Source organism: Camellia sinensis, chromosome 1 (genome assembly GCF_055761805.1).
Source record: "Camellia sinensis isolate YWXY chromosome 1, ASM5576180v1, whole genome shotgun sequence".
Taxonomy (NCBI): domain Eukaryota; kingdom Viridiplantae; phylum Streptophyta; class Magnoliopsida; order Ericales; family Theaceae; genus Camellia; species Camellia sinensis.
The window spans coordinates 107,569,765-107,597,236 of NC_138961.1; the positions used below are offsets into that span (position 1 = coordinate 107,569,765).

The 27,472-nt window shown below is 36.3% G+C and overlaps 2 protein-coding genes and 1 long non-coding RNA gene across 13 annotated transcripts in view; 2 read left to right on the forward strand and 1 right to left on the reverse strand.

Moving 5' to 3' along the window:
- The window catches only part of HCF208 (chaperone (DUF2930)), a 30,968-nt gene extending 20,518 nt beyond the window's left edge, over positions 1-10,450 (forward strand). For 5 of the 11 annotated variants that reach the window (XM_028242455.2, XM_028242475.2, XM_028242441.2 and 2 more), the window contains exon 7: positions 1,078-1,378. In XM_028242455.2, the coding sequence (XP_028098256.2) occupies positions 1,078-1,299 (222 nt within the window). In that variant the 3' untranslated portion in view covers positions 1,300-1,378. Of the gene's footprint in view, positions 1-1,077; positions 1,379-5,082; positions 5,352-5,405; positions 5,476-10,141 lie in introns of those variants that run through there. The other 6 variants (XM_082881741.1, XM_028242489.2, XR_014336959.1 and 3 more) reach the window with 5 other exon arrangements.
- Positions 10,451-13,158: 2,708 nt separating this feature from the next.
- CRR1 (Dihydrodipicolinate reductase, bacterial/plant) lies at positions 13,159-16,737 on the reverse strand. Its single transcript, XM_028242501.2, has 10 exons — positions 16,583-16,737; positions 16,318-16,440; positions 16,150-16,224; positions 15,972-16,037; positions 15,761-15,856; positions 15,491-15,607; positions 14,229-14,321; positions 13,997-14,098; positions 13,619-13,705; positions 13,159-13,499 (listed from the first exon to the last, which is right to left on the reverse strand). Exons 1-10 carry the CDS (start codon positions 16,691-16,693, stop codon positions 13,467-13,469), a joined length of 903 nt encoding a protein of 300 aa, XP_028098302.1. The 5' UTR covers positions 16,694-16,737; the 3' UTR covers positions 13,159-13,466.
- LOC114298008 (uncharacterized) lies at positions 13,979-17,347 on the forward strand. Its single transcript, XR_003641722.2, has 4 exons — positions 13,979-14,118; positions 14,263-14,364; positions 16,732-16,958; positions 17,193-17,347. It is a non-coding gene; the product is annotated as an uncharacterized LOC114298008 (long non-coding RNA).
- The last annotated feature ends 10,125 nt before the right edge of the window (positions 17,348-27,472 follow it).

A 27,472-nucleotide genomic window follows, 5' to 3' on the forward strand; every position in this document is an offset into this window, starting at 1 on the left:
AAGCCTTCGTATCGTAATGAATGTATTTAATTTATTCGGAGCTGTTAGAGCAGGACCACTTTTTGGGGAATGAGTCGAAGCAATAAAAAGAATATTTCTGACTAATGGTTGGAAACGCCTAGATCATCTCCTGAAGTATAAGCCTATCTGTACAGTTGATTCAGTTGGTTACCAGAAGTTTTTTTACAGAGGAGAGGGTCTTCAAGTTTTTGGAAGGCCTCAATGTGGAGTTTGATCCGATTCGGAGTTGTGTCATTGGCATGGAGTTTTTCCATCTCTTTAAAAGGCCTTCGAATATGAACAAAATGAGGAGAGTCGTCGTTCTGCTATGTTACCACTGGCTACTGGAGACCGTTCAACATTACTTTTTTTCCTTCTCGAGATGAGGCTAGTTTGTCATTACCCCATTTCCATCCTTCAAGGAAGGATATTGTGTTCTGTGATTACTGTCGCAAGCCGTGGCATACTCATAAGACGTGTTGGAAACTTCATTGGGCTCTATTAGGGAGTCGGGGTGATCGGTCTGGTACTAGAGACGGTCAATCAGGCTAGTCTAGAGGATGTGGCTCTAATCCACGAGCCCATCAGTCTAGTGTTGTTGACACCCTTGATTTTACTTCTGCTTCAGTTGGTCCAACTTCTAATAGTTTATCTAGCATGATTTCTCCTGAGCTTGAGGATGTTCTGTGTCATTTGCTGGCCTGCCGGTCTTCTATTGCTCCCAATGCATCTTCCTTATCGTTTGCCTGTTCAGGTAACTTAGCCTCTTCTCCTAATGTTTTTCTTTCCCATAAGTCTTTGCGATGGATTATTGATTCTGGTGCCTCATATCATATGTCTGGGTCTTCAAACCTTTTCTCAGCATATAAGCCCTCTTCAGGTCAAGACAAAGTTAGGATGGTAGATGGTACTGTTTCTTCTATCTCTGGGAAAGGTTTAATTCATGTCACCCTTACCTTACTTCTGTCTTTAGTGCTCCACGTTCTCAATTTTTCTGTTAATCTTTTATCTTTGAGTCGCATTACTAAGGATTTGAATTATAGTGTGACATTTTTTCCTGATCATTGTCTTTTTCAGGACCTTGTCATGAGGAGGACGATTGGTAGTAGTAGTGCAGAAAATGGTCTCTATCTTTTGGATCAGACAAACAAGCTTGCTCATCATTCCATCCAGTTCCCAACCACCAAGGAGGATTTATGGCTGTGGCATCAGCGTCTTGGGCATTCTTCTTTTCATTTACTTAGGCATTTATTTCCGTATGTTTTTACAAACAATAATGTGTTTGAGTTTTTATTGTGAGTCTTGTTAACTTGGCAAACAACACTGAGCCTCTTTTGCTCCAAGTCTTAATAAAAGTTTAGCTCCTTTTTCTTTGATACATTCTGATGTGTGGCGTCCATCTCTTGTTGTGTCTTTAAAAGGCCATAGATGGTTTATTACCTTTATCGTTGATTTTTCTCGTACTACTTTGGTGTATTTCATGAAAGAAAAAAGCAATGTTTTCTCCGTGTTTCAAAATTTTCATAAAATGATTCAGTATGTTTGGTTTCAGTTTTGTGAAAGCTGAGTTTTTTGTTTTTCGTGTTTTTTTGTTTTTAGTAAATATTTTTAAAATTTTAAGCATTTTTGTTTTTACTTTTTTAGATGCACCTTACTTAAATGTATCTAAAAAGTAAAATATTTGTAAAAAAATATTGCAAAAAATTAATAAATTCACAAAAATACGAAAAATATACTGAATTTTGTATTTTTGGTATTTAATGAATTTTTTAAAGATTGTTTTTATGAAAATTATACTTTTTAAGTGTATTTATGTTAGGTGTGTCTAAATATTAAAACAATTGCATAAAATATTTAAAAAATTCAGTAAAAATAAAAAAATACAAAAAACAAGAAAATATAATTTTTTGAAAAGTGTTTTTAAAAAATCCAAACCAAGAAAAGTGATTTGTACTCAGTTTGGGGCCATTGTCAAAATCTTGCGTTTTGATAATGGGGGTGAATATATCGATTTGGGGTTAGAGAGCTATTTTTTCACTTGTGGCATTATATATCAAACATCTTGCACCAATACCTCTCAACAAAATGGGATTGAGCACAAGAATTGTTATCTTTTTTATATGGCTTGCTGCATGTGTTTTTCTATGAGTGCGCCTCAGTCCTACTAGGGTGATGATGTGAGAACCAATACCCCTCAACAAAATGGGATTGCAGAGCGCAAGAATCGTTATCTTCTTGATATAGTTCACTGCATGTGTTTTTCTATGAGTGTGCCTCGGTTCTACTAGGGCGAGACGGTTCTCACCACAGCCTATCTCATTAATCGTCTTCCTACCCAGGTTTTGCAAAAACAAGCTCCATTTCAAGTCTTTTTCGGTTCAGAGTCTTTGTTTTCCATTCTCCCGTAAATATTTGGTTGTGTCTGTTTTGTCCACAATCATTCTCCTACTTATGGTAAGTTAGACCGTCACTCTCTCAAGTGTGTTTTTCTTGGATACTCACCTACTCAAAAGGGGTATAAGTGTTATCACCCTCCTTGTAAGTGGTTTGTGTCTATAGATGTCACATTCTTTGAGTCCCAGTCCTATTTCTTGTCTTCTCCGTTGTTACAGTCATCCTTTCATGGGGAGCCTTGGTGTGAAGAGATTCCTGTTGTCCCTGTTGCTCCCATGGTGGAGCCAGTTGCTCCTGCACCACCTATTATTGGGGCTATAGAATCCAAGGACAAGGAATGACAAGTTTATGTTAGAGACAAAGACACATAGAAAATTACTTGGCTACAAGAGACCACTTTTGCTCACTTATTGCCATCTCCTACTTTTGATAAGAGTTCACGTAACTTTGAACTCTTGTTTCTCTTGAGTCTACTGATATTGCTATTTTTGACACTACTAATCTTGATATTCCTATTGTCAAGAGAAAGGGTGTGAGATCTTGTACTCAACATCCTATCTCAAACTTTGTGCCCTACTGTCATTTGTCTTCCTTGTATAGAGCCTTCGTGTCAAACATTTCCTCTATTAGTATTCCTAACCATTTTTAGGATGCTCTCGCTATCTCTAAATGGAAACTTGCCATGATTGAGAAAATGAAGTATTTTGTAAGAATGGCACTTGAGAATTAACTGAGTTACCTAAGGGCAAACGACTGATGAGATGCAAATGGGTTTATACTGTGAAGCACAAAGCAGATGGTTCCATTGGGCATTACAAGACTCGACTTGTGGCAAAAGGCTTCACTCAGACCTATGGAGTAGACTATCAGGAGACTTTTGTACCAATGATTAAGACGAATTCAATCAGAATATTTCTCTCTCTAGCAACTAATTTAGATTGCCCACTTTATGAGTTTGATATAAAGAATGCTTTCTTACATGGTGATCTAGAAGAAGAAGTATATATTGACATTCCTCTTGGTTTTGAGGATCATCAGACATAGGGTAAAGTATGCAGGCTTCAGAAGTCGTAATATGGTCTCAAACAGTTTCCAAGTGCTTGGTTTGAGAGATTCACTCAGGTTATGCTTAAATATGGTTTCAAACAGAGTCAAACAAATCACACTTTGTTTGTGAAACATTCCTCACGTGATAAGATTACAACTCTCATTGTTTATATGGATGATATAGTGCTTACAGGCGATGATAGTAAGGAAATACCCCTGTTGAACAAATATTTAGCTAGTAAGTTTGAAATCAAAGACTTCGGGAACTTGAAATATTTTCTGGGAATTGAAGTTGCTCGCTCTAAGGATGAGATTTTCATCTCACAAAGGAAGTATGTACTTGACCTTTTGAAGGAAACAGGGATACTTGGATGTAAGGCTTGTGATACCCCATTGGAACCTAATCAGAAACTTGGTGATGATGAAAGAGGAGTAGCTGTTGATAGGGAGAGTTATCAGCAACTAGTGGGTAAGCTCATTTACTTATTTCATTCTCGTCCTGATATTCTTATTGTTGTTAGTATGGTTAGCCAGTTTATGTATGCTCCTCATCAAATTCACTTAGAGGCTGTTATGAGAATGCTGAGGTTCTTGAAATCTTCTTCTAGAAAGGGTCTTTACTTTTCCAAACATGATTACCTCAAAGTGGAAGTCTATACAGATGTTGATTGGATAGGGTCAATAATTGATAGGAGATTTACATCAGGATATTGTACACTTGTGGGCGGCAATCTTGTTACTTGGAGGAGTAAGAAACAGAATGTGGTGGCTATATCGAGTGCAGAAGTTGAGTTTAGAGCTATGTCACAAAGTGTGTGTAAACTCTTGTGGATCAAACTGTTGTTAAGTGATTTGGGGATGGGCCAGACAAACTCTATGCGGCTATATTGTGATAATAAGGCAATTTTGTTCAACATGACAAGACAAAGCATGTTAAGATTGATCGCCACTTCATCAAGGAGAAAACTTACCAGCGGCATGATATGTACTCCTTTTGTGAAGTTAGGCAAAAAACTTGCAGGTATCTTCACCAAGGGAGTTGGGAGTAAACTATTTCATGACATTCTAAGTAAGCTGGGCATGCAAAATATCTTCGCACCAGATTGAAGGGAAGTGTTAGAATATTTCCTTGTTTTTCCTTTGTTTAGATTGGATTGTGATTGATTGATTGATTGTGATTCCTTAATCAGTCAATCAATCAATAAATATAAAAGGTGATTCCTTAATCAGTGCCTTAAGGTTTCCTTTTGTAATAGTTGATTGATTAATATAAAATGTGATGATATCATAATTATCACCTAACTTTGTATTAAATGACAACAACTTCCTTCCCAATAACTCAGATAGTTAAGATTTACTTCTGGTCAAGTCTCCTACGATCATCATAAGAACCCTGTACAAATTAATGATAACGAATACAATTAGTGCCTCGTTCTTTTGAGAATAAAATAATAATTGGAAAACAGAAAGGGATCAACTTGCTGAATTCTCAAAAAAATTTGGAAGTGGTTTCTATAGGAACATTAACTTATGTATTTTAAACCATGTGTTGAGTTCCTTAAATTCATCAAGAATCTTCTAGTCTAGTAATAATGGAAAGGCTCTAGGATTCAACATTTCAACTTTTTGCTTATGTTCCAGAGTGTAGCTGAAGATTTACGGATACTGAAACTGTGTTGGGGATGTAAGTCAGGACATCAACTTCACGTCTCTATTGTAACTGAAGCTTGGCTTAAGCTTTCCCGACATTGTCTTTCTCTGTATGTGTCTCTCTCCTTCATACTGAAATTATTCTGTACATCAATTTACACTCGCACAATCTACCATATTACCCCATCATACTGAAATTATTCTGTTAAGCTTTTGATAATGCTTAAATGTATATTTTAAGCTCTCTTACTTCTTTCTTATTCCTTAATCTGCTTGTTTTCAACTGGACGTTTGCCTCACTTCCTTTCTCACAGCCTCCATATTGTCAGCCCTCGAACTATACTGTTGTTTCCTACTACACTAGGCTGAGGTTGCTAGCACGAGTTTCATGATTCTCTGAACACAGGTTTTACTTGTTTGATTTCCATGATTATGTCACTTACGTTGATGGTCTAATCATCGTGAAGGTAGCACTGTGACTCCTGAGTACATCAACATAATTTCTTTTTAGCTTCATGAAATCAAGCTGTAAACTCAACACTTCTAGAAAATTATCCTGGAGCTTTCTTACTTTTGTCCTTGTTAAGGTTGCAATTTTGTTCTTCATATGCAAGACTTCTCTAAACAGCTTCCCATCTTATTGTAAGCCTTAAAAATGTTATAATGCATAATCCCTGAAAGAAGTAGTTATTTTTGCATGGTTTCTTGAAGATCTTAGTGTCCGACTGACAATGACATCTTCCTCTTGTTAGAGTTCTACAGTAATTATTAGAACTGTTTTTTCTGGCAAATGCCATGAAATGGAAAGTCATGGCAGACATCAATGTTCCATGGCTTTCATAGTGATACAACAATAAAAAAAAAAAAAAAAAAGGAGATTACGCATATATAAAAATCAGTTTGTTATTTGGAGACATAAATGTATTCATATTTAGAGATTTAGGGTTATATTTCTATTGACATAATGATGTAGCACATACAGGTTTGAAGCAAGTATAAGCTAACTTAGGGTTAGGTTTAGTGAAAATAATACCAAGGGCTTGGTTATGAATGGTTTGGGTTTAGGGAGAAAAGTATTTGGTGGAAAAATAAAGATTGTTTATGGGCTGCAAATAGTAATTTATGAACAGTAATAGAACAAAAAAGAAGAAGATGATGAAAACTGGTAATCACTCCTAGAATCCCTTAGGCATCACACCTAGGTTTTTTGGGTTGCATCACACAAACCCTAAAGAGGCTCAAAGCCCTAGAAAATTATGTAAAATATGATTATCATTATATTAGAAGCAATACATAACTTTATATAGAACTGGAGACAACCTTAACCAACTAGAACCAAAAAGGAAACTACTAAAGCCAAAAAAAAGAAACTACAGAAAAACTTTAAATTCTAAAACCTAATTAATATCAAATAAAACTCATGAACATATTAAACCAATATCAACACCCATGGGTCACTACGACGACCCATTGTTGGGACCCGTTCTAAAAATTCAACAAATTACAAACATACCCTTGACCTTGTGTAAGAATTTATGTATTATTGATTGATGTCTTGATTGATAGATTACAAGATGCATTAATTACAATTCCTATACAATCTATATATAGAAGAAAATGTGGTAGTAGGTGTAGTGGAGGTGATAGTGGGTTAGGTGAAGTGGAGTGTGTAGTGGAGTAGAGGTAGGTGAAGTGGAGTGTGTAGTGGAGTAGGTGAAGGTAATGTGGTAGTAGGTGTAGTGGAGGTGATAGTGGGTTAGGTGAAGTGGAGTGTGTAGTGGAGTAGAGGTAGGTGAAGTGGAGTGTGTAGTGGAGTAGGTGAAGGTAAAGATGGGAAATTCTAACAGCCCCCCGCAAACTCAAGGAGGAGAGAAACTAACCAACTTGAGTTTGGAGAGAGTAACAAAACAAGAAAATACATAAAAATAAAAAAGGATAGGAGACACTGTATGGTCGTGTCAGACCGTTGGTGAAGACACTGTATGGGGTGTCATAACGTTGTAGAGGACACTGTATGGTGGTGTCAGACCGATGTAGAAGACAGTTTATGGGGTCATGTCGGACCGTTGTAGAAGACAATGTTGTGACAGTTTACGGAGTCTTGCTAGACCCTTGTAGAAACTAACCGGAATCAATGTCGGGACAGTTTACAGAGTCTTGTCGGACCCATAAAGGAGCTAACCGGAATCAATGTCGGGACAGTTTACAGAGTCTTGTCGGACCCATAAAGGAGCTAACCGGAATCAATGTCGGGACAGTTTACAGAGTCTTGTCGGACACTTGTAAAAACTAACCGGAATCAATGTCGGGACAGTTTACAGAGTCTTGTCGGACTCTTAAAAAGTTGCACCCTCAAAAGGTGTGCCCAATTTTGTCAAAAGGCGTGCCATCAAAAGGCGTGCCCAATTCATCAAAAGGCGTGCCATCAAAAGGCGTGCCATCAAAAGGCGTGTCCACTTTGTCAAAAGATGTGCCATGAAAAGGCGTGCCAGTTTGTCGGGCGGCAAGAGGCGCGCGATACGCGTGGCTGCCTCGGCTATTTAACCAAGACGAAGGCTGAGGCTGAGGCATACCATTCTGAAACCTCTGAAACCAACCCTTCGCTGAAAAAACTCTGCCTCTGCGGAGAGAGAAACTGTGGAACACTTTGTTGCCATTCTGTCACCAACCCTTCCGAACATTACCAGTCTGAAATTGCTATTTCGCTGAAACACTTAGCAACCCAAAAACATGGCCTCTTCTTCCCGTCCAGCTACCCAGAACCTGCTCACGCTCTTTCCAGAACTGAACGAGCCCACAAGAGAAATAACTGGTGCGGTGGCCAGTGAACCTTAACCAAACACCTCTGGTTTTGCTCCATTGAACTTTCCGATGCGGTCGGTGGAGCAAAAAATGGCGGTGCAAACTGATATTGAGGCTAATCAGTATACTCTGAAGTCATGCGTGGAAACCATGACGGCGGTCACAAATTTGTCGAACCGGCTGCAGAGTAGGACAAATGAGGTGCAGCATTTAAATTCCCAGCTGGCTCTGCTCCAACGCATGTATAAGGATGCGCGAGCAGAGATAAGTGTGCTGAAAGCAGAAAATAAGGAGCTGAAGCGGAAGGCCACTGTGATGTTCCGATTTGGAGGTCCGCCGTATGCTGCAGTGGAGGAGTATGGAGGAGTGAACGTGCTCGGCGGCGTAGGAAACACGGAGGCAGCACCGTCAAGGGCCGCCCAGGACGGAGGAAAGAAGAAGAGATCTGCAGCAGAGTAGAGAAGAAAAATCCCACTGTGGGTGTTGGGTGTGTTATGGTGGTTTTTTTTTTTTTTTTTTTTTTTTTTTTTTTTTTTTCTCGTGTAAAATTATGATCGGGGTTGATCCTGACATGAATAAAATAAGTGTGTTTGGCAAACTCGAATGGTAGGTGTGGTAAGGCAGAAAAATCAACTGGAATGAATTTTTTTTTTTTTTTTTTTTTTTTTGAAAATAATAATAATAATAATAATAATAATAATAATAATAATAATAATATTAATATGGAAATCATGGAGTGGGCGGTGGTACAAAAATATTGTGTAGAAAAAGAGGGAGATGGTGGAAAAGAGAGGCCACTCATGTTATTAAAATAAATTAAGGAATTAAAAAAAGTGATATTGGTTTTGTTTTCAAAAAAGATGGATTAAAATAAATATAAAAAAAGAAAAAGAAAGTGGAGACCATGATGAAAGGTGGGAACAAGTGTGCTGGTGCTGTGTTGTAATGGTCAGAAAGAGAGATAAGAAAATAAAATAAAATAAATTTCAAGGTGCTGTGTTGTAATGGCATTGAAATATCCACCATCATAAAGAGTATCAGTGGTGCTGCATATGTTTATGAGCATTATTTGAGGCCTTTCTTTCTTAACCCACAGCAGACTGTTAACGTCTAGTATGTCCCAAGGAAGAAGGACATCTTCAGTAAGCCAGATGACATTCTAACTGCTGCTGAGAAGTACATAGAAGAACATGGCCCGGAAGCATTTGAGAAGCTTGTTAGCAAGGATAGGGAAACCAAGTTCAGGAGTAGCAATTACACGTATTTTGATGAGGACCACAGCTATTGAGCCTTGTTTGGCTGAGGGAAACACCTTTTTTCTGCTGCTGTTAGGAGTATCTTTCCGGTGGAGAAGCTGCTATGGACTATTTGGGGAGAGTGATGTCGAAAGCCGGAGCCTTGGATCTCGCCACCGGCGTCGGCGGAAAGATCGAGAAAGACGATGTTCTCTCCGCTGTCCAGAAGTATGAGCAGTATCACGGCTACTATGATGCCGAGAGAGAATGAGATGTTATGAAGATATGATGAGGAGGTAGGTATGTAGTAGACAATTCTAGCGGACTAGGTTGAGGTCCGGCGGGCGGCCAAGGCGAGGTTGCCGCCCGCCGGTGAAGCGAAAAAATATTAAATTCTTAACCTTGCTCTGATACCATGTAAGAATTTATGTATTATTGATTGATGTCTTGATTGATAGATTACAAGATGCATTAATTACAATTCCTATACAATCTATATATAGAAGAAAATGTGGTAGTAGGTGTAGTGGAGGTGATAGTGGGTTAGGTGAAGTGGAGTGTGTAGTGGAGTAGAGGTAGGTGAAGTGGAGTGTGTAGTGGAGTAGGTGAAGGTAATGTGGTAGTAGGTGTAGTGGAGGTGATAGTGGGTTAGGTGAAGTGGAGTGTGTAGTGGAGTAGAGGTAGGTGAAGTGGAGTGTGTAGTGGAGTAGGTGAAGGTAAAGATGGGAAATTCTAACACCTTGAAACATAAATATGAATAGAGGAAAGACTCAAACTAACTTATTCTAGTTCCCAAATGGGCCCGGCATCATTCAACACATGCCAAATCAAAACTTGAGCCTTAGAAGCATCTTTGCCATGCTGTTTATAGACTTTAGTATTACACTGCCGCTTGTCTCCATCACATAAGGATCTCGTTTCAAAGTGATGATAATTTTGAAGTGCACTTTTCATGGGAAGAAAATTTGTATGTGGCCTAATCATGTCGTGATCTCTTAAATTTTTGTTGGTAGCTCGCGAAGGTTTTGGACGAGGATGACATAGAAGTTTCCATATTCATGTGACTTATTTATGGTTACAGCTATGCTGCCCTATGGAATAAGATGAAGTGGGAGATTTTGTATTCATGTGATATTTCTTTGTGGGCTTCTTATACTCAACTTAACTGAACAAGCTTTTGTCCCAAATTTGGGGTTGGCTTCTTGGATGCATTTCCTACTATTGGTTCTATTAACATACATATCTTTAGGTAAGTTTAATTAAGATAGTCATGTCATTTCTTATCACTTCAATCAAAGTTCTCCTTGACGTTCCTCTGTTTTTACTTTTACTACCCTCAACGAAATCAAATCGCTTATCTTTACAAGGATATTAAATGGGCTACAATGCAAATGACGATGCCACTCCTCTTTGTAGATGCTTTAATCGTTTATTAAGCTTGCACTCAATAAGCAAACCTCAAACATTTAGGCTAAAAATTGGAATGTAAAATATGTTTGAAGTAGTGAAGTATAAAATTACATTTAGTCCCCATTTGATGGGGTCTAGGGGAGTCTAGGAGTGGTGAATCAATTCAAACAATTTTAGCATGGGAGTCGAGGGTTGTGAATCCCTCTCTTGACCAATATTTGAATTTCGTAAACCTTTGTGATACAAGAACAGATGCATAAGTGTTTTATTTTTTATTTATTATTATTATTTTTTTACGGTGTGTGTAAAGGGGTGGCGCCCTGTTTGTACCAATTTTGGCATGGTAATAGGAACATGGCTGTGAACACCCCATTTGGGCTGGTTATAAGTTATGCAATATATAATATATTTTCACAAATCCAACCCTCAGCAGAGGTTGAAGGACTCACATAGGGCAGAGAGACAGGTGGGTGCGAGATAACAAAGAATCAAATTAGATTTTATAGAACAACAATGCCATTGAGAGGCTATGGGTTGGTACAGAATACAAAACTTACAGCTGAGAAAAATAGAACCTCAAAAATCTGTTTCCTGATTCTGAAATGCCACTTTCAAAGATCTAGAGTAATCTAATGGATTTATGGATCTTTTTCCTGTGCAAGCTCTATGAACAAATCCAGTAAACTGATCTAAGCTTTTTCTTGACTCTGAAAGCAAATCCCTAATAAAAAAGAACTTTGAAGGATGTCACTACCATTAGAGAATTGTAATGATGTTTAGCCAAAATTAGTATCCAAAAAAACAAAAGATAAAGAGTTAATAGAACATTATTAGAGTGGAGAAAGAAAAGTTTGTGGCAATGCTAAGATGCAGTAGTTAAGGAATCGATTCATTGCAGATTTGAAAGAGTGAGACAGGATGCTTCTATGGCATTGAACAAATCACAAGATGAGAGATATTTGATAATAGGGGACAATGAATCGGTTTTATTAAGCTAAACAAAACGACGTTGTCCCCAGTATACAGGCTATAATAATAATAATAATAATAATAATAATAATAGATTTTGCAGACATGAATCTTAAAGTAGATTGAATACATGTAAGATCACGTGTATTTGTAGCCCTCTAAACTAATTTAAAAAGGCAGAATATGCCATTTTAAGTACAAATAAGATGAGATCAAGGTTCTGATTGAACTCAATATGGTGCAGAATTCAACCTTGATATTATAAGTAGGTTTAAGTTGGTAGATGATTTGGCTTGATAAATTATGATATGCGACTTATTGGAGGTTTAAATGGACTGTATTTTGAAGGAAAAAATTTGTGCTACCAAGGATCCATTTAGCTCTCCATAAAAGGTTAACAAACAAAACGCATAGAGGAAGTGCGTTATGTCGGATCCTCATGTCAAACACCAACGGTCTGTAGACTTTAAAAAGCATGTCCGACATTTCTTCAATATATCTTAATTAGAAACTAAGATTCATAATATCAGACACTTTATCGATACTTCTGTGACACGTTTTAAGCCCATCAAACACAATTTATGTGATAAATCTGTTCATAGTAACACCATTTTGCATTATTTGGAATGCAATTTTGAAATATTTATTAGATAAATACATCATGTGTATTTTAATAATCTACAATTGTTTTGTATTTTTTAGAATTAAATTGTTTTATGAATGATATTTTGATATCTAAGTTATGAAATATATGACTTTTTATAACAAAATCAAGATTTTTCATTATCTTTGAAATAAGCTATTCATATAAAACAATGCCCAATTAGTACACAATAATGTGTGTTTGGGAGGAAAAAGATTGGTACACACCTAACCTTTGGCATCGTGCATAAAGTGGTTGCCCCGAGACTTGAACCATTACCTCAAGGTTATTGGGTCAAAGTTTTACCATTGAACCAATGGTCTTTGAAATACACTATTCATATATTTAATATAAAATAAATTTATAAAAATATAAAATTTAACGTGTCACAGGCATATCATGTCGTGCAGTTTTTGAAATCACCATGTCCACGTGTCCGTGTTGTTTCGTGTGTTAGTGTCTGTGTCACTTAGCTTGTTTGGTTCTAAAAAATATTAAAAGAATAACAAGACACATTTGAACGAGTGTTCAACAGTTTAAAAACAATGCAGGCTATGCATATAACTATGATTTTACTTTCATCTGTTAATGTTACATGATTGAGCCAAGCTTCAATTGAACTCCACCATCAGTTTAGATTCTGTCAGAGTTAACTACAACATATTTGAAAACGATTGGTTACATACTGAGAAGCATGGACACGGACACGTGACACGACACGGATACGATACGGACACGCTGACACGTTAATTTTCAAAAAATACAGGACACGATACGTGGGGGACATGCATGAAATATATAATTTTATATATTTATTATATATGATATATATATAAATATATCATTCAAATATAATATAAAATGCAATGTGACATTAATTTCTATAAATTTATATGGGTTTTGTTTTATTATTATATCTTAAATTGTTGTATTCAAACTTATAATTAGTTTCACATGTGTCTAATCGATAGACACGTGTGTTTAAATGATTGACACGGATCCTCCAAGTGTTCAAAGAGTGTTTGGATCTTTAAAAAAAATTTAAAAATAGGACACGTTTTGAAGAGTGTCAGACACGTGTCCTAAGAGTGTCCAAAGAGTGTCGGTGTCCGACACGAACACGACACGGATACGTCACCTTCTTAGAAGTGTCCATGCTTCTTAGGTTACATAATATCTCAATTAGAAACTGCTCAAAAAATCCTCTTTCTCTTGTCTTGGTTTCTCCCTTCACCTTCCTCTTCATATATCCGTGTACATGACAACATAACGTGGTGTCATGGACAGTCCACCAAACTGAAACCAGAAGTTATGTTCTACAAAAACTTCTCCAAGCCATACACCAGATTCTGCAGACAGAAAAAAGGAAGAAAGAGAAATTCTTGCTGAGTCCAAAAAAAAAAAAAAAGTGATTGAAGAAACTAAAAGAAAATATATATATATATATATGTATATTTTATTCAGATACCTTAAGGCGAACAACTTTTCTTATAGCAAGGATTAGGCCTGGCATGAGACATTGTACATCTGTGATATCATGTTTGAGGGAATAAACCTGTGACCAACAGTTAGTTAACCGATGAGATTACTATGTTAAAGATGGTGTCATTCCATGCGAATACTTCTCTGCGGGAATGAGTAGGCCCCCAACAGTGCTAGCATCACAGAAATAAAACACAGAAAATGCACAAGTGCATTGTGTGGCTGGCATTCATTCTAAGTGGCTCACACTACATCCAAAATGAATTTTAAACGCACAATACACATTATGTGTACTTTTTTGTGTCCTATTTCTATGCACTTCGCATTATTGCTAAGCCCCCCCCTCCCCCCCCAATAAACGCACCTCTCCTGGAGCAGAAAAGTAAACTGTTGTACTGGATGGGAGCCCCGGAAGAACCAAGCTGTGCACACGGACTCCATCTTCTCCCAGAACTTGACCCCTTGCCTTGGATGACAACAAAAAGAGTATGATTAAATTCCTGTATTTTCTTTCCATTTTTTGAATGTTGATTTTAAGTTCTAATCTGACAAACAATTAATTCACCAATATGATTCAGTTTTGAGTTTCTCCTTACTGAAACATCTGTTGAAATATCTTCTCTATTGTAGATCTGACCGAGGTTGGAGAGGTTGTTGGCAATTTGTATTGCATCCTGTGATGGAAAATCCTGTCCACCAACAATTCCAGTGCCATAAATACTTGTATGCAAGGTATTTGATATCTCTCTTTAGGTTGTCTAAATAGAAAAGTTATTCATCAAGAAAAAAAAAGAGTGGCAGAAAAGTTAATTCAAAGTTGTTTTCTGTATCTATATTTGACTGCATATGAATATATATATATATATATTTGATAAATAGGCTGCATATGAATATGTATATACTTATGGGAAGTGCTCAACTCAAAAAGCCTGGAATGCAAACTAGTTGGAGTGGATAGGAACTTACAGTGAAGAAAGATGAACTTTCATATATAATTTACAACTTAAATGATGTTTTAAATGATGTTTGACATAAAATATGAGGTTGAACAATAGATTTCTCATAGACACGTCTATTTTTTTTATTTTTTATTTTTGCATTTGGATCAAGCAAATCCACTGTATGTTTGTTGAAAACAGCAGCTCTATTTTGAAATTTATGGAAACAGAGGAGAGTGTGCATGCTGTTCAAACTCCAAAAGACTAATATGCTAAAAATGTATAGTAAATATAAGGCTTGAAGAGGGCCACGAAACCATGTGGGTTGCAATAGCATAATTGGAAAAGAAGGGTAGAAAAATTAGGCAAAAGAAAACTGGATCCATCATTGAGATGGGTCCGCGGAAACCCTTTGGATAGATTATCTCTGTCGGCATTTTTAAAGATGAAAATGGCAATGCAATGTGTTGGAACCATTGGATGTCAACGTTTTATAGTGCTTGCTTCAATGTTGATGGGTAGGGCATAAGTACCCTCAACCAAATTATAGAAACAAGAAGTCTCACTCAACTCGCCATTGTTGCAATTCTTTTGCATCTCTAACCTCTGGTTTTGAATGTTGAGTTCTTAGATGTGAGGTGTCTCGTGTTTATCAAACTTCATCATAAATTCATGAGTCCTATGAAACACTGATACAGTGCTCTTGTAATAAAGTGAAATATCAAAAGTGTTTCACATGGCAAGACATTCTAAAAAATAAGTGTATGATTAACTCAAAACATGTTTGAATGATTTGAAACTTCATGTAATCTAGGTATATTTAAAAATAAAAATAAAAAAATGTTGAGAATTATCTCAAATCAAAGTAAATACTGAATATGATGTTTTGATTTTCATAAAAAATTTTGTTATTGACTTACTATTGCATTTGCTCTTGATTCAACAATCTCCACATTGTTGTAGTGGAAAGAAGCTGAAATTGCAGCTTGCTGGAGAAGTATAGATCCTATGGACAAAGTCGGTGCAATTAGACAGCCCTGCCATTTGCCAAACATTATAATTTAACGAAATAAATAAGTTCATAAAAGTTTTGATCAGATGTAAAGAAAGCACAAATAATTATAACAAATGAGAACAAGGGAAAGGAAAAAAACACAACATGAAATAAAAGTGTCTCACCCTGTGCTCACCATGCTGGCCTTCTCACAGAATGCAGATAATGCGGCTACCGTGTCTAACTTAATGCGAGGCACATAAACAACACTTCTCATGCCAAATGCTGTTGCCTATTGGAAATACGAAGAGCGGAAAGAAATGAACCATGCACATAGTATCATTTCGGAATGTCATTGCTTGAATATGTAAAGCAATCTGATTATAATGTTGGTCAAGACAACTAACCTGTTTTACATTATCATAAACTGTGGAAGGGTCAGTGAAATCCACCACCACCGCAGTTTCTTTTAACTGCAACAAATTGCATTAAGTTTTTGTTTGATAACCCAGAAACAGATAAACCCCAAAAAACAAAACATAATAAATAAATTATTTGATTTGAAGAGTAATTGCAGTGCAATACCTGAGATATGGAACCCAATACCATTGTGAGATCATTCATTATGGGTATTTCAAGAGGCTCTTCCATGTCGCAAACCTTTTAAAATGTGCACAAATTAGAAACGATTAGAAACACCAAAAGCTTCATGTCATGAAAGGAAATAAAATGAGAGTGAAAAGAATGAGAAACCTTTCCGATATCTTCACCGACAAAGTAAGAATCCACAGCACCAGCCACTTCCATCCCTCTGGCTTTTGTCACTGCCACTACTGCTGCCATTCCAATTTCCTTGGCTGCTCCATTTATAACTATCTATATATATATATATATATATTGTTGGTGAATAATAACCAATATATATAATATGTATATCTTAGTGTTCCTGTGTATTAGTGAATGCTATAATTCTGCGAGAAAACGTAAATGAGAGAGACAATGGACAATGGAATTGCACCTTAATGTTGTTTTGAGGTGGCTGCATCGAGCAAGAGATAGACGGCCTTGATCTGACATTTTGATAAGTTGAATGGCTTGTGATATGAAATTGGCTGCTCAAGGTTGCCATGGCTGCTCTAATTCAAAGCTCTGTTTCTTGTTTTTCAGCTGAAATGGGTTTAAGCAACCAGGCAGATATGTTTTTAATTTTGTTACCATAGCTATTTCTAGTTTTCAAGATAAGGTTTCTGTGCCTTTTGTTTTGATAAGGCCTTGTTTGGAGGGATTGTAGAGACGGTGACATTATTGATGTTTCATTTTCTGGGTTTTACAATGAAGCCAAGAGCAAGTGGGGAGGGTACCAGTGACAACAGAGCTGGCAAGCATCTGTTCCGGTAACATTTTTTTGTTTTTTGTTTTTTGCTTTATTTATTTTATTTTTATCATTATTATTTACATTTTTGTTTTCATTTTGCGACATACAAAGAACTCATAAACATAACACACCCTGTCTATCATGGGAATATTTGGGATTTTCTTAATTCAAACTTTTATTTTCTAAAACTATAAACATTAACATTGTGAAAGTACTTCTCTCTTACTATCTAAATGCAGTTGCATCTTTGCAGAACACATTGGACACTGACCAGCCAGATCTTAAAAAGAAAAATTGCTGACCAGTTTGTATTGAAGAAAAAAAAATGTAATTTTGTTGCTACTTTTATTGTGTCAAAACAGTTGTATGTCTATACATATTATGCATACAAGTTTGGTACGAACATAAGTTTTGTCGTGCTTTGTGATTTTCCAAAATTGTCCCTCAAAACAAATCAAGATCAATGTAAATTTTGATCAGAAAATAAAGATAAGGAGACAGTAGGCTACAAATTGTATCCATACAAAAAGGTAAATGGCATTTTAGGTGCTCTCCTTGTTTCCTTATTAAAGCAATTCTATTTTTTATGTCAAATTATAACAATGCTAAAATTGATAATTGCTATTCTCTTTCTCATAATGATGGGACTCACAAATAACATTTTATATTTGGCTATGTAAACATATAATAAATTGTATATATATATATATATATTATTAAAGCAACATTGTTAATAAATTGTATATATATTCAGGAACTGTAGCATTTCCGAAATTGGCTTTGGTATTGCCATTCACAAACCATTCAAAATAGGAAAGACAATTTGTCCTACCCTGCCCCACCCCCTGTTCCCTGCTCTTGTTGAGAATATAATGATGAAGTTTTCTTCTTTAACAATTTTAATTGTTAGATGGGTTGTTAGTCAAGAATTTACTATGGTAAGCATGCAGCAGATGTGTTTGAATCTGTTGGCCTAGTGGTATAGGCTTGGAAATTGAGAGTTTGCTCCCCTATAGGTGTTAGGTTCGAACCATCTAAGGTGCTATTAATCCATTGTTGGGCTAGTCCATATGAAGCTGTGCTTTGGCTTTAATTGAATCCCTCGCTAGGGGATGGTGGGATTAGTCCCTCAACGATTAATCGAGATGCGTGTAAACTGATTCGAACACCCTATGTTATTTAAAAAAAAGAAAAAGAAAAAAAAAAGATGTGTTTAAATCTCACTGCCAATGCAATAATTAAAATGTTTGCACGTGCTTGGCTCGCTAAGAAGAAAAGTCTAGCCACACATAAAGAGTCATGTTGAGAACAGAATACATATATATATATATAACAATGTTGACCATTTATCTAATAACTTAAGTTTTTATATAAATTAATTGTCAACAATTCAATAGCTCTGTGTATTTTTCCTACCTGATAAAAAAATGGAGAGGGGTCCCAATTTGTTGTCCCATCCCCAAACCTTGCTCCCATTATATTATTTAAATATCTTTGTATGTATATCTACATAATTCATCACTTATGAATCGTTTTGTCATTTCTTTTCATTAGAATTGCATTTTTTAGAATGAAAATTATCTTAACTTCGCACTACCCCTCCTCGACTATCTTCCTCAATTTTATTATCTCGTCATAGAAGACGCTATCTCCACCCTCATTGTCATTTCTAAGTGGAGATGCTTTGAGTGAAGGAAGCATAAAAGGAATTTTGGATTTGATGCTTGAATAGTCTAACATCAAAGTGGGAAAATTCCTCCTCACATATTTGATAATTGACTATATAAAAGTGAGGGAGGGAAGGACGTGTTTGCATCCTTTAGGGTAAAATTGTGAAGTGATCTAGTAAAGTGAAGTGATTGTGGCGCGACACTTGTCCCACTTGAAGAACCAAGGTCTAAGATCAAAACATTATCAAAACAACATCGTTTTGGTGAGGGAATTCAAAAAAAAAAAAAAAAAAAAAAAACCTTCTTCATTTTAGAACGTGATAGAGAGAGAGAGATTAGATTGGGTTTGTTTAGGCTTTTGATTAGGTGCACCATATTTTCAAAAATTCAAAAAATTTAATTTAATGAAAACAAATATTACATGCCTTTTGAAGTGGGCATGGCATGAATAATCTCAATATCATGCAAAAATCCTCAAATCAAAATCCTAATTTTTTACCCTATTCTTTAAAAAAAAAATAAATAAAATAAATCATGTAAGAAGTCCCAAATCAAAACTCTAAATAGATTTGAAGTAAATCATGTAAGAATCTCTCAATCAACCATTCAACAAACTTATATTATCATTACCAAGTAAAGAAAATCTAAAATTTTAAAATCAAACCCTACTATTTTAAGTTTGGAGGATGAATTTGTTGCTGTCTTTTGTATAATAACTTCTGCAAACACTCCCTGTTGGTGTGGACCAAGGTGGCAATACGGCGAGGGTGGGGCGGCGACTCCTCTTCAGGTGTTCCTCTTTCTCCCATTCTCTCTCTCTCTCTCTGAAGCGAAGAGGATTTTTTTTTTTTGGAATTCCCTCACTAAAACGACATCATTTTAGTAAGATTTTGATCTCAACCCTTGGTTCTTCAAGTGGGACATGTGCACTCCACAATTACTTTTCTTCATCAGATCACTTCACGGTTTCACTTTAGAGGATCCTTATACAGGAGGACTAGGACCTTAAGAAAGCATATGTGTAAAACACCCCTAAGAAAGCCAATAAATCAAGTGATAAATCAATCAATGTGTAATGTGTGCATTTTTTCATCCATTGTCTTCAAATAGACTTAAATCCGTCTTTTATTATGAGAAAATTATTTGACATTATTTTTATATAAAAAGTATAATGAACCACTTTCTATTGTTAAATATGTATATTATATATAAATATATATTTTTGGAGATTATTGAATGATGAATAGCAACCTTTGATCCTACACCAAATGATTTGGTGGAACACAAAATTCATCAGGATGGGGGGACCATCAACATTGTGGAAGCCCCGAAAGGATGAGTAAAGAAAAAAACAAAAAAACGAAAAGATATGTAAAGAAAAAAACCAAAAAAAACAATCATGTGGGACAGATCAGCCCATGGGTGTGTAATTCTGGCTCTACACTAATTGGTGGTCCCCCCAACAAAAAAAAAAAAAACTAATTGATGGGGTTGACGTCCATTAATCGATTTATGTATACTACTATAATTAACAAGTGAAGGTCTTATTTGGTGTAATAAAATATCTGTTCTCCTCGTACTATGTGATAATATTTTTTATTTTTTTTTCAAAAAAATCAAAGATACACGAAAAGATAAGCGAGGTTTGAATTCATGCCATAATTTTAAAATAAAAAGATTCATACCATTTAAATTATGTACATATTATAATATTAATTTTATTATTATTTTCTTTTATTATTATTTATTTAAAATACACACGTTTCACGTGTGCTACCTATTAGTTACTACTATAATAACATAAGTCATTAATTAATAAAAACCTTAGACGTTATTAACGACACATGGAGGGTTAATATTATTGACTTAGTGCAGTCAAAACATTTAATATCTAATATTAATAATAGATATTCTATTAATTGTACTAAAAAAATCATAGAAATGTGCACCAGAGAGAGAGATAATGTGATTAAAATTCAATTTATGTGTGATCGGAATTTTAACCACACATTAACTTTTTGTGAACATTTTTATGCATTTTTATAGATCACATATTTTCAAAGTACGTGTGATGTATTATATTTTGGTCTTTAATTTGTTAATTTTTTCAAGTTGATCCCAAAATATGTATTCTATAAAAATTTAGAAATTTTTTTTTTAAGGTCTCTAATATTAAGATTTTCTAATATAAAGAACATTCAATATTTTCATAATGTCTAAGGTTCCTCAAATTGATCTAGAGAAAATTGGATCCAATTTCTTTAGACTTTCTAGAGAAATTCTCTCCAAAATCAGAGAAATTCCATTTTCTAACTCTCTACTTATCTCTCAGGCCCACTGCATCTTCTTCACCATCTTCATCACAGACCTCCAACCTAATAATATTCGAATTTTAAGTTTCTTCTCATTTCACACATTTTCTCAACAACCAAACACGCAACCACTGATGCAAAGTCTAGAGAAATTCTTAGCTCCCATAATTTCTCTGGACTCCCCAACCCTGAGAAATTCTCTCAAACCTAGAGGAATTCTCTCCAAAATCAGAGAAATTCCATTTTCTAGCTCTCTACTTATCTCTCAGACCCACTTCATCACCATCTTCATCACAGACCTTCAATCTAATAATATTCAAATTTTAAGTTTCTTCTCATTTCACACATTTTCTCAACAACCAAACAAGCAACCACTAATACAAAGTCAAGAGAAATTCTTTCCAGAATTTCTGTGGACTCCCCAACCCACGGAAATTCTCTTAAACCTAGAGAAATTCTCTCCAAAATTAGATAAATTCCATTTTCTGTGATTTCCAATATCTCTCAGACTCACTTCATCTTTTTCATCATCTTCATCACAGATTTTCAACCTAATAATATTCAAATTTTAAGTTTCTTTCCATTTCACACATTTTCTCAATAACCAAACACACAACCACTGATACAACAATCGACTAATCAATAAAGCATAAAAAACCCAATTGCGCAATTTTCACAATGACCATCATTATCATCTAAAATAACACTTAAATTCATCAATATTCATAGTTACATATACATATATATGTGTGTATAATTCACTTGAAAATAGGGCGGAGGAGGGAGGACGATTGGTGGACCCAAAGCTGGGGATTAAACAGAATCATCGCTAATTCGCTCGTTAGAAGGGTCATCGTCGGAGAAAGAACCCAACGAGTGGGTCTGGTGGGTCTAGGCTTGATACAGGGCCAACCCGAATAGGGCTTCGGCCTCTCAGACCCACTTCATCTTCTTTATCATCTTCATCACAGAGCTTTAATTATAACTACCGGAGATGGAAGTTTCCGGCGAGAAGAGCAGAGATCGAGGACGAGCATGGGCATGGCGATGGGAATGGGGACAATCTAGAAGATCAAGACTGTTGCTTTAAAGAGATAACATTTTAGAGAAAGAAAGAGATGCAACGATGAGAAAAGAGAGGAGAAGAGATGAATTTAGCAGAAGAGTTTAGAGTGAGAGAGAGAAAAAAATGAGGTTTGATTTGAGAAATTTCTTTGTGATATATGAGTGTGAGGGTTGAGGGACCTTAGACATCATAAAATAATATTATGGATCTCTTCCATTACTAAATATGAGAGAGGGACCTTAGACTAATTTTCTCAAAAATTTAGTTATTGGCACCAGTGTCATTCAAAATTAATGAGGTGGTTATTTTCAAAAGAATCCCGAATTAGCCCGACCCCAACTGAGGTGGCAACCTTTTGTCTAAAAAACTACCCACTTGTCTAAGCCTTTCTCTCTCTCTCTCTCTCTCTCTCTCTCTCTCTCTAGTATATTTGAAACGCCTAACCTATCCATCTTATCTCTTCAAATGCAAACCCTCTCTTCCTCTCTTTTTATCTCAACCAACTTCGTCTCCTCACTCACCGGAGCATGAATCACCACATCATCTTTATCCTCACCAGAACAAGCCCTCTTCTTCACCCTCTAACTCTCTCAAACTGACCTGATCGAGAGTGTTGCTGCCACTGTGTTTAGGTGGCGATCTCACAAAGCCCAACTCTCATCACTTATTAGGGAAAAAAAAAAATCTCTCAGGACTTTTATTGAACACTTGTCTTGCATAGATCAAACACCCACCATTGGCATAAAAATGAATCAACCCATTTTGCACAACCAAACCAAAAGTACAATCCACTTTCCAAATTCGGTAATGGATCATAACAAATCCACCAAACAAAAAAAGAAGAATTTCAAATGCTATGTACATAAAAGCCATCTCCTTCAACATTTTTAGGGAAAATAATAAAGGCAACACTATGAATGTGTTACTATTTGAGAAGAGGGCAAAGATGAATGAAAAACATATCAAAATTGCCATATTACAACCAATAAAGTGCATTGCTTTCTTCAAATGATTGTATACTCATCATGCAAGAACTTACAGTAACTTAAAACACAACTATTCAAAGGATTTCTAGGTAAAGCAATGTTGAAGAAATAACGGACTTGTGATTTGAGTCGAGAGGAGAGATAGAGAGTGGTGGCCAGTCATTGTTGGTAGTGGATGGTGGTCATCGGTGAGAGAGAGAGAGAGTTTGGTGGTTGTCATCAGTCGTCTACCATCATTGTTGGTGGTGGACAGTGGTTGTTGATATGAGAGAGGTAAGGAGGCGAGATAGAGAGAGGTAAGCCAAAAGAATGTTTTGATTTTCTAATTGAATAGCACGCGTGAAGCCCACACACAAATTGAGGCAATTGGGCTTACACAGAACACAAACCCCTCACCTTATTCGAGCATGTCGAGCTGACCCTTTTTCGGTGGATGTGGCAATTTTGTTTTCGAAATTTTATATGGAGTTTCATCAAAATCAAAATGACCAAATATACATGTGGTCCCAAAGTATGAAGTGAATTTGATTTTGGTCCCTAAAGTATACACTTTGTTACAACTTGGTCCGTAATCTTTTAGTTTTGTTATATTTTTTTAGAGTAAATTGCACTCGCACTCTCTATAGTATGCATTTCTTACTTTGATCCTTAAAGAAAAGGTTATTCCACTTTAATCTTTGGTCTGTAAACTATTTTTCGTTGTGGACAACATACCAAACAACCTCATGAATATCTCATTTTCACAATGTAGCAGCCTCATCACTCCTCCCAAGCAACGTACTTCACAAAAGGGAGCTCAAGACTAAACACAACACATAATTCATCATTTGCTCTCATGTCATATTAAATTGTTAATAATTATTCTATCTGTAATGTTATTCTAAGAATTATATTTTACGAAAAGGTTTGTCTCCTCTCTAGTTGGGTTTGTTAATTGATGGGACCATAATAATTTAAATCGTTTATTTTATAGAGCTACCCTGAGTGGAGACACTACCTAAGCCACTTCTAACCCCAAAACTGATTCGAATGTAGATGAAATGAAGGAATCAAATGCACCAGTATCAATTAACACATTGGCAATATAATTCAACAACAACAAGTTACCTCTCATAACAGAGGATACTAGCAATTGATCTGGTATGGTAGTAGTATACACACGCCCTGTGGGTCTCTGTTCTACCTACTCACCCTTTGAAGCATAAGTCTGATACACTGATTGAGGCGAAGATGCTCCTTGATTGGCCTTCAAGGCCTGTACTTAAAGGGTAGGCTAATGGCTCAGTGCTTGTCTCGAACCAGACGTACCAGATATGCCACCTGCCTGAGTGCAAAACCTCTTCAAGTGCCCTGACTGCCCACACTGATAATAGGTAGACAACTGCCCTCTCCCCAGATTCTGGCCTTGAGGACGAGCCGAAGACAGTGCAGACTGTTGCCATCTGTCTTTCTGCGGCAAACTGAAGACTTGTGGCCCAACTGACCACACTTGAAACAAGTGATCCCACCCTGACTACCTCTTTCTGAACCAGAACTCGGTACAGGAAAAGTAGATCTGAACTGTGCTGCCTAAGACTGCTGTGGGGTGGAACCCTTCAGCCTTTTGTTGTCCTGAGTCTCCTCCTAAACTTCTCAGCTTCTCTGTCTAGTGCCCCTCATCCGTTCCTCCTTCACTAGGATCACGGTTTCTAAGTGAGCCGCCACCTCCACCAAGCGACCATAATCCCTAATCATAGACCCGACCACCTTGAAAAGGAGCCCGGTCCTCAATTTCTTCTCAAACTTGACGCAACAGCATTCTTCTGTTGCCACAAGTTCCTGTGCAAATCTAGATAGGCTAGTAAAAGCAGTCAAACTCAGTTACAAGTGTGCTCTGCTGCTTGAGCTTCAGGAATTGATCTCTCAACTTCTCCCTAGTAGTGAGAGGCAAAAACTTGTCCTGGAAGGTGTTGACAAACGCCTCCCAAGTTACTCTATTGCGCCCCGCGCATACTTCCACCATTGACCCACATCTCCCCTTAGTTGGAAAGATGCCAAGGTTACCCTCAACCTGTCGTCCTCAATGCTAAGCATCTTGAACGTCTTCATCATCTTCTCAAACCGCTCATCTGCCTGTAGTGGCTCTTTCGAATCCCCCAAAAACTAATCCGGATTCGACCGGAAGAATTCCCTCTTTAGAAAAGATGACCATGTCTTAGCAACATGGGCCTGGACTTGACTTTCAACCCTAAGAATGTCCATAGATTCTCGTAAAGCTCCAGCCATTTCGTGGGTCAAAATACCCATGGCTTGATGACCTGCTGGCTCGGCCACGTTGGCCTGATCAACTCCCTTTTCTTGTACCAGAATATCATTTGGTATCAGCACCTCCTGCCGCTTAGGCTTCACACACTTATTACCACCACGTCCACGTTCTAACATTCTAATAAAGGTAACACGATAGATTAGCATATTTACAAATGTGCCGAAGCTAATTCACTCACGTCCTAATACGGTAGACAATAATTAATTCACTCCAAATAAGCACCTAATCACATAAACACAAAAAAACTTCCTTTCTAGATAGTGACCGTCCCACGACATTGCCAAAGTTCCAGTTAGAAATAACAGTAATTAAGTGATTTTCTAACAGGACTTCTAGGAACTCATAAATCCAACCAATATCTTAGATATTAAATCACATACTCGTTCAGTTACGTAAGCATGTTATCATATAGCACACCAAGTATGTTCCTAATATCATCTAGTGAGATAACCTATTGTGGTAAAAAACCACATCCCACGCCGGTAGTTTTGATACCAAGTTGTAACGCCCCAAAATTTATAACAATAACCCATCTCATACTGTTCTTTATAACTGATCAATAACATCATATCCTATATTCCATTTATAATCCTTGATCATGCAAAAGATGACATATGCGCATATACATTCATAAATCCTAGATCCTGAATCTATACCATATGACGTGTATAACCATTTAAATAAAAGAAAACCTAAGGAGTTATATGTTATAATGGCTGCATCTTTCCAAGTCGATACTTAGTTACATCAAAATAAGTTCAACTCAATATAATTAAAGCCCAAGGGTTGTACAAAAATACTTACATCAAATAAATAAAAGGAAGCTTTTGGCTCCAAGTCCTCCCAAGCTATGTCTTTGGTGGGGGCATATCATCAGAGCACCTGAAAGTTATTTTTCACATAGAGTGAGCCAAAGCCTAGTAAACATACTTTAACACAATATATGAATCTTAAGTTATAAAGTGAATACATGTGCATGTCATTTGTCAAACATTTCACATTTCCATCTCAAAAATAATGCAATGCCAGATTATATATCAATTCGCGAAAATAATCCTTTTACAACAAAAAATAGGGTAGTGGATACAAAACACTGAAAATCTCTAGATATGTGTATGCCAATAGGCTATATAAGCAGTACCAAAGCCATATAAGCAGTACTAACCGAAAGGATCGGCACCTAACCGCACGGGTTTTTGGACTTTCACTAAGGATACACAGGGTAAGATAATAATCATAACCACACTTCCTAACCAGATTCACCAAGGTATTTACCATTTTTTTTCTCAAAATGAAACATTTTCAATGTTTAAGTATGAAACGATACTCAATGCAAGATATATGAGTGATTAGTTTCAATTCATCTAATCTTCATGCAATTTCTACAACAATCAAAGCTATCCTCCACCAATAACCCAAAACAGATATTTCTATTCAACAGATAATTTCCAACAAAAGATATAATCTCATAATTTTCAAAATGAGAGTGATATTACATATCCAACTCTACCATCATTATCAACATATACATTCGTTCCATTCTTGCCAAACCCAACATTATTTTTCATTTTTTTCCACAAACCAAATATCCATAATTTTATAATAAAACACCATTTACTTTCAAAATCAATTTTAAATAAAGAAATCCACCATTTTAACATATCTTAACCATAATCACATCCCCACAACCTTTCTCAAGAACCTATTTGAAAACTCCTCTTTTATAATTCAAAATCAAACCCTACGTTTAATATATATATAAAAAAAAAAAAAAATCCCAATTCACTAGATTCTTTCAATGGACAAATAACTAAGGTAAAAATCATACCAAAGGTTAAAGAAATCCCTACCTCAAGAATAGAAGACAAGAGAGGGCAAGGGTTGAAGTTAGGTGGAGCCAAAAACGATATCTCCTCGGATTAAGATAAAACTCTCAACGTGCTCTACCTTTTTCTCCAAAGGACTAGGGTGAAGAAATCAATAGATTTGGAGTATTTGAGGCTTGAATGCAAGTACTAGAGAGAGAGAGAGAGAGAGAGAGAGAAATGAAAAAGTGACTCAGAAAACACTTTTCTCGGATTGACACACGCGTAGACCTCTCGAGTGACCAAAACACCGCTCGAGCATTAGACACAAAAGTGATATCGCTTGAGTGACCAAAAACACCGCTCGAGCAGACAATGACCCCCTTCAA

Excerpts from the sequence above, each read along its gene's own strand:
- CRR1 (XM_028242501.2), bottom strand. The coding sequence starts at position 16,693 with ATGGCAACCTTGAGCAGCCAATTTCATATCACAAGCCATTCAACTTAT. Across the intron at positions 16,225-16,317 it reads TCGGTGAAGATATCGGAAAG|GTTTGCGACATGGAAGAGCC; the intron begins GTTTCTCATTCT and ends ACATTTTAAAAG. Across the intron at positions 14,322-15,490 it reads AATCAAGAGCAAATGCAATA|GATTTTCCATCACAGGATGC; the intron begins GTAAGTCAATAA and ends GTTGGTGGACAG.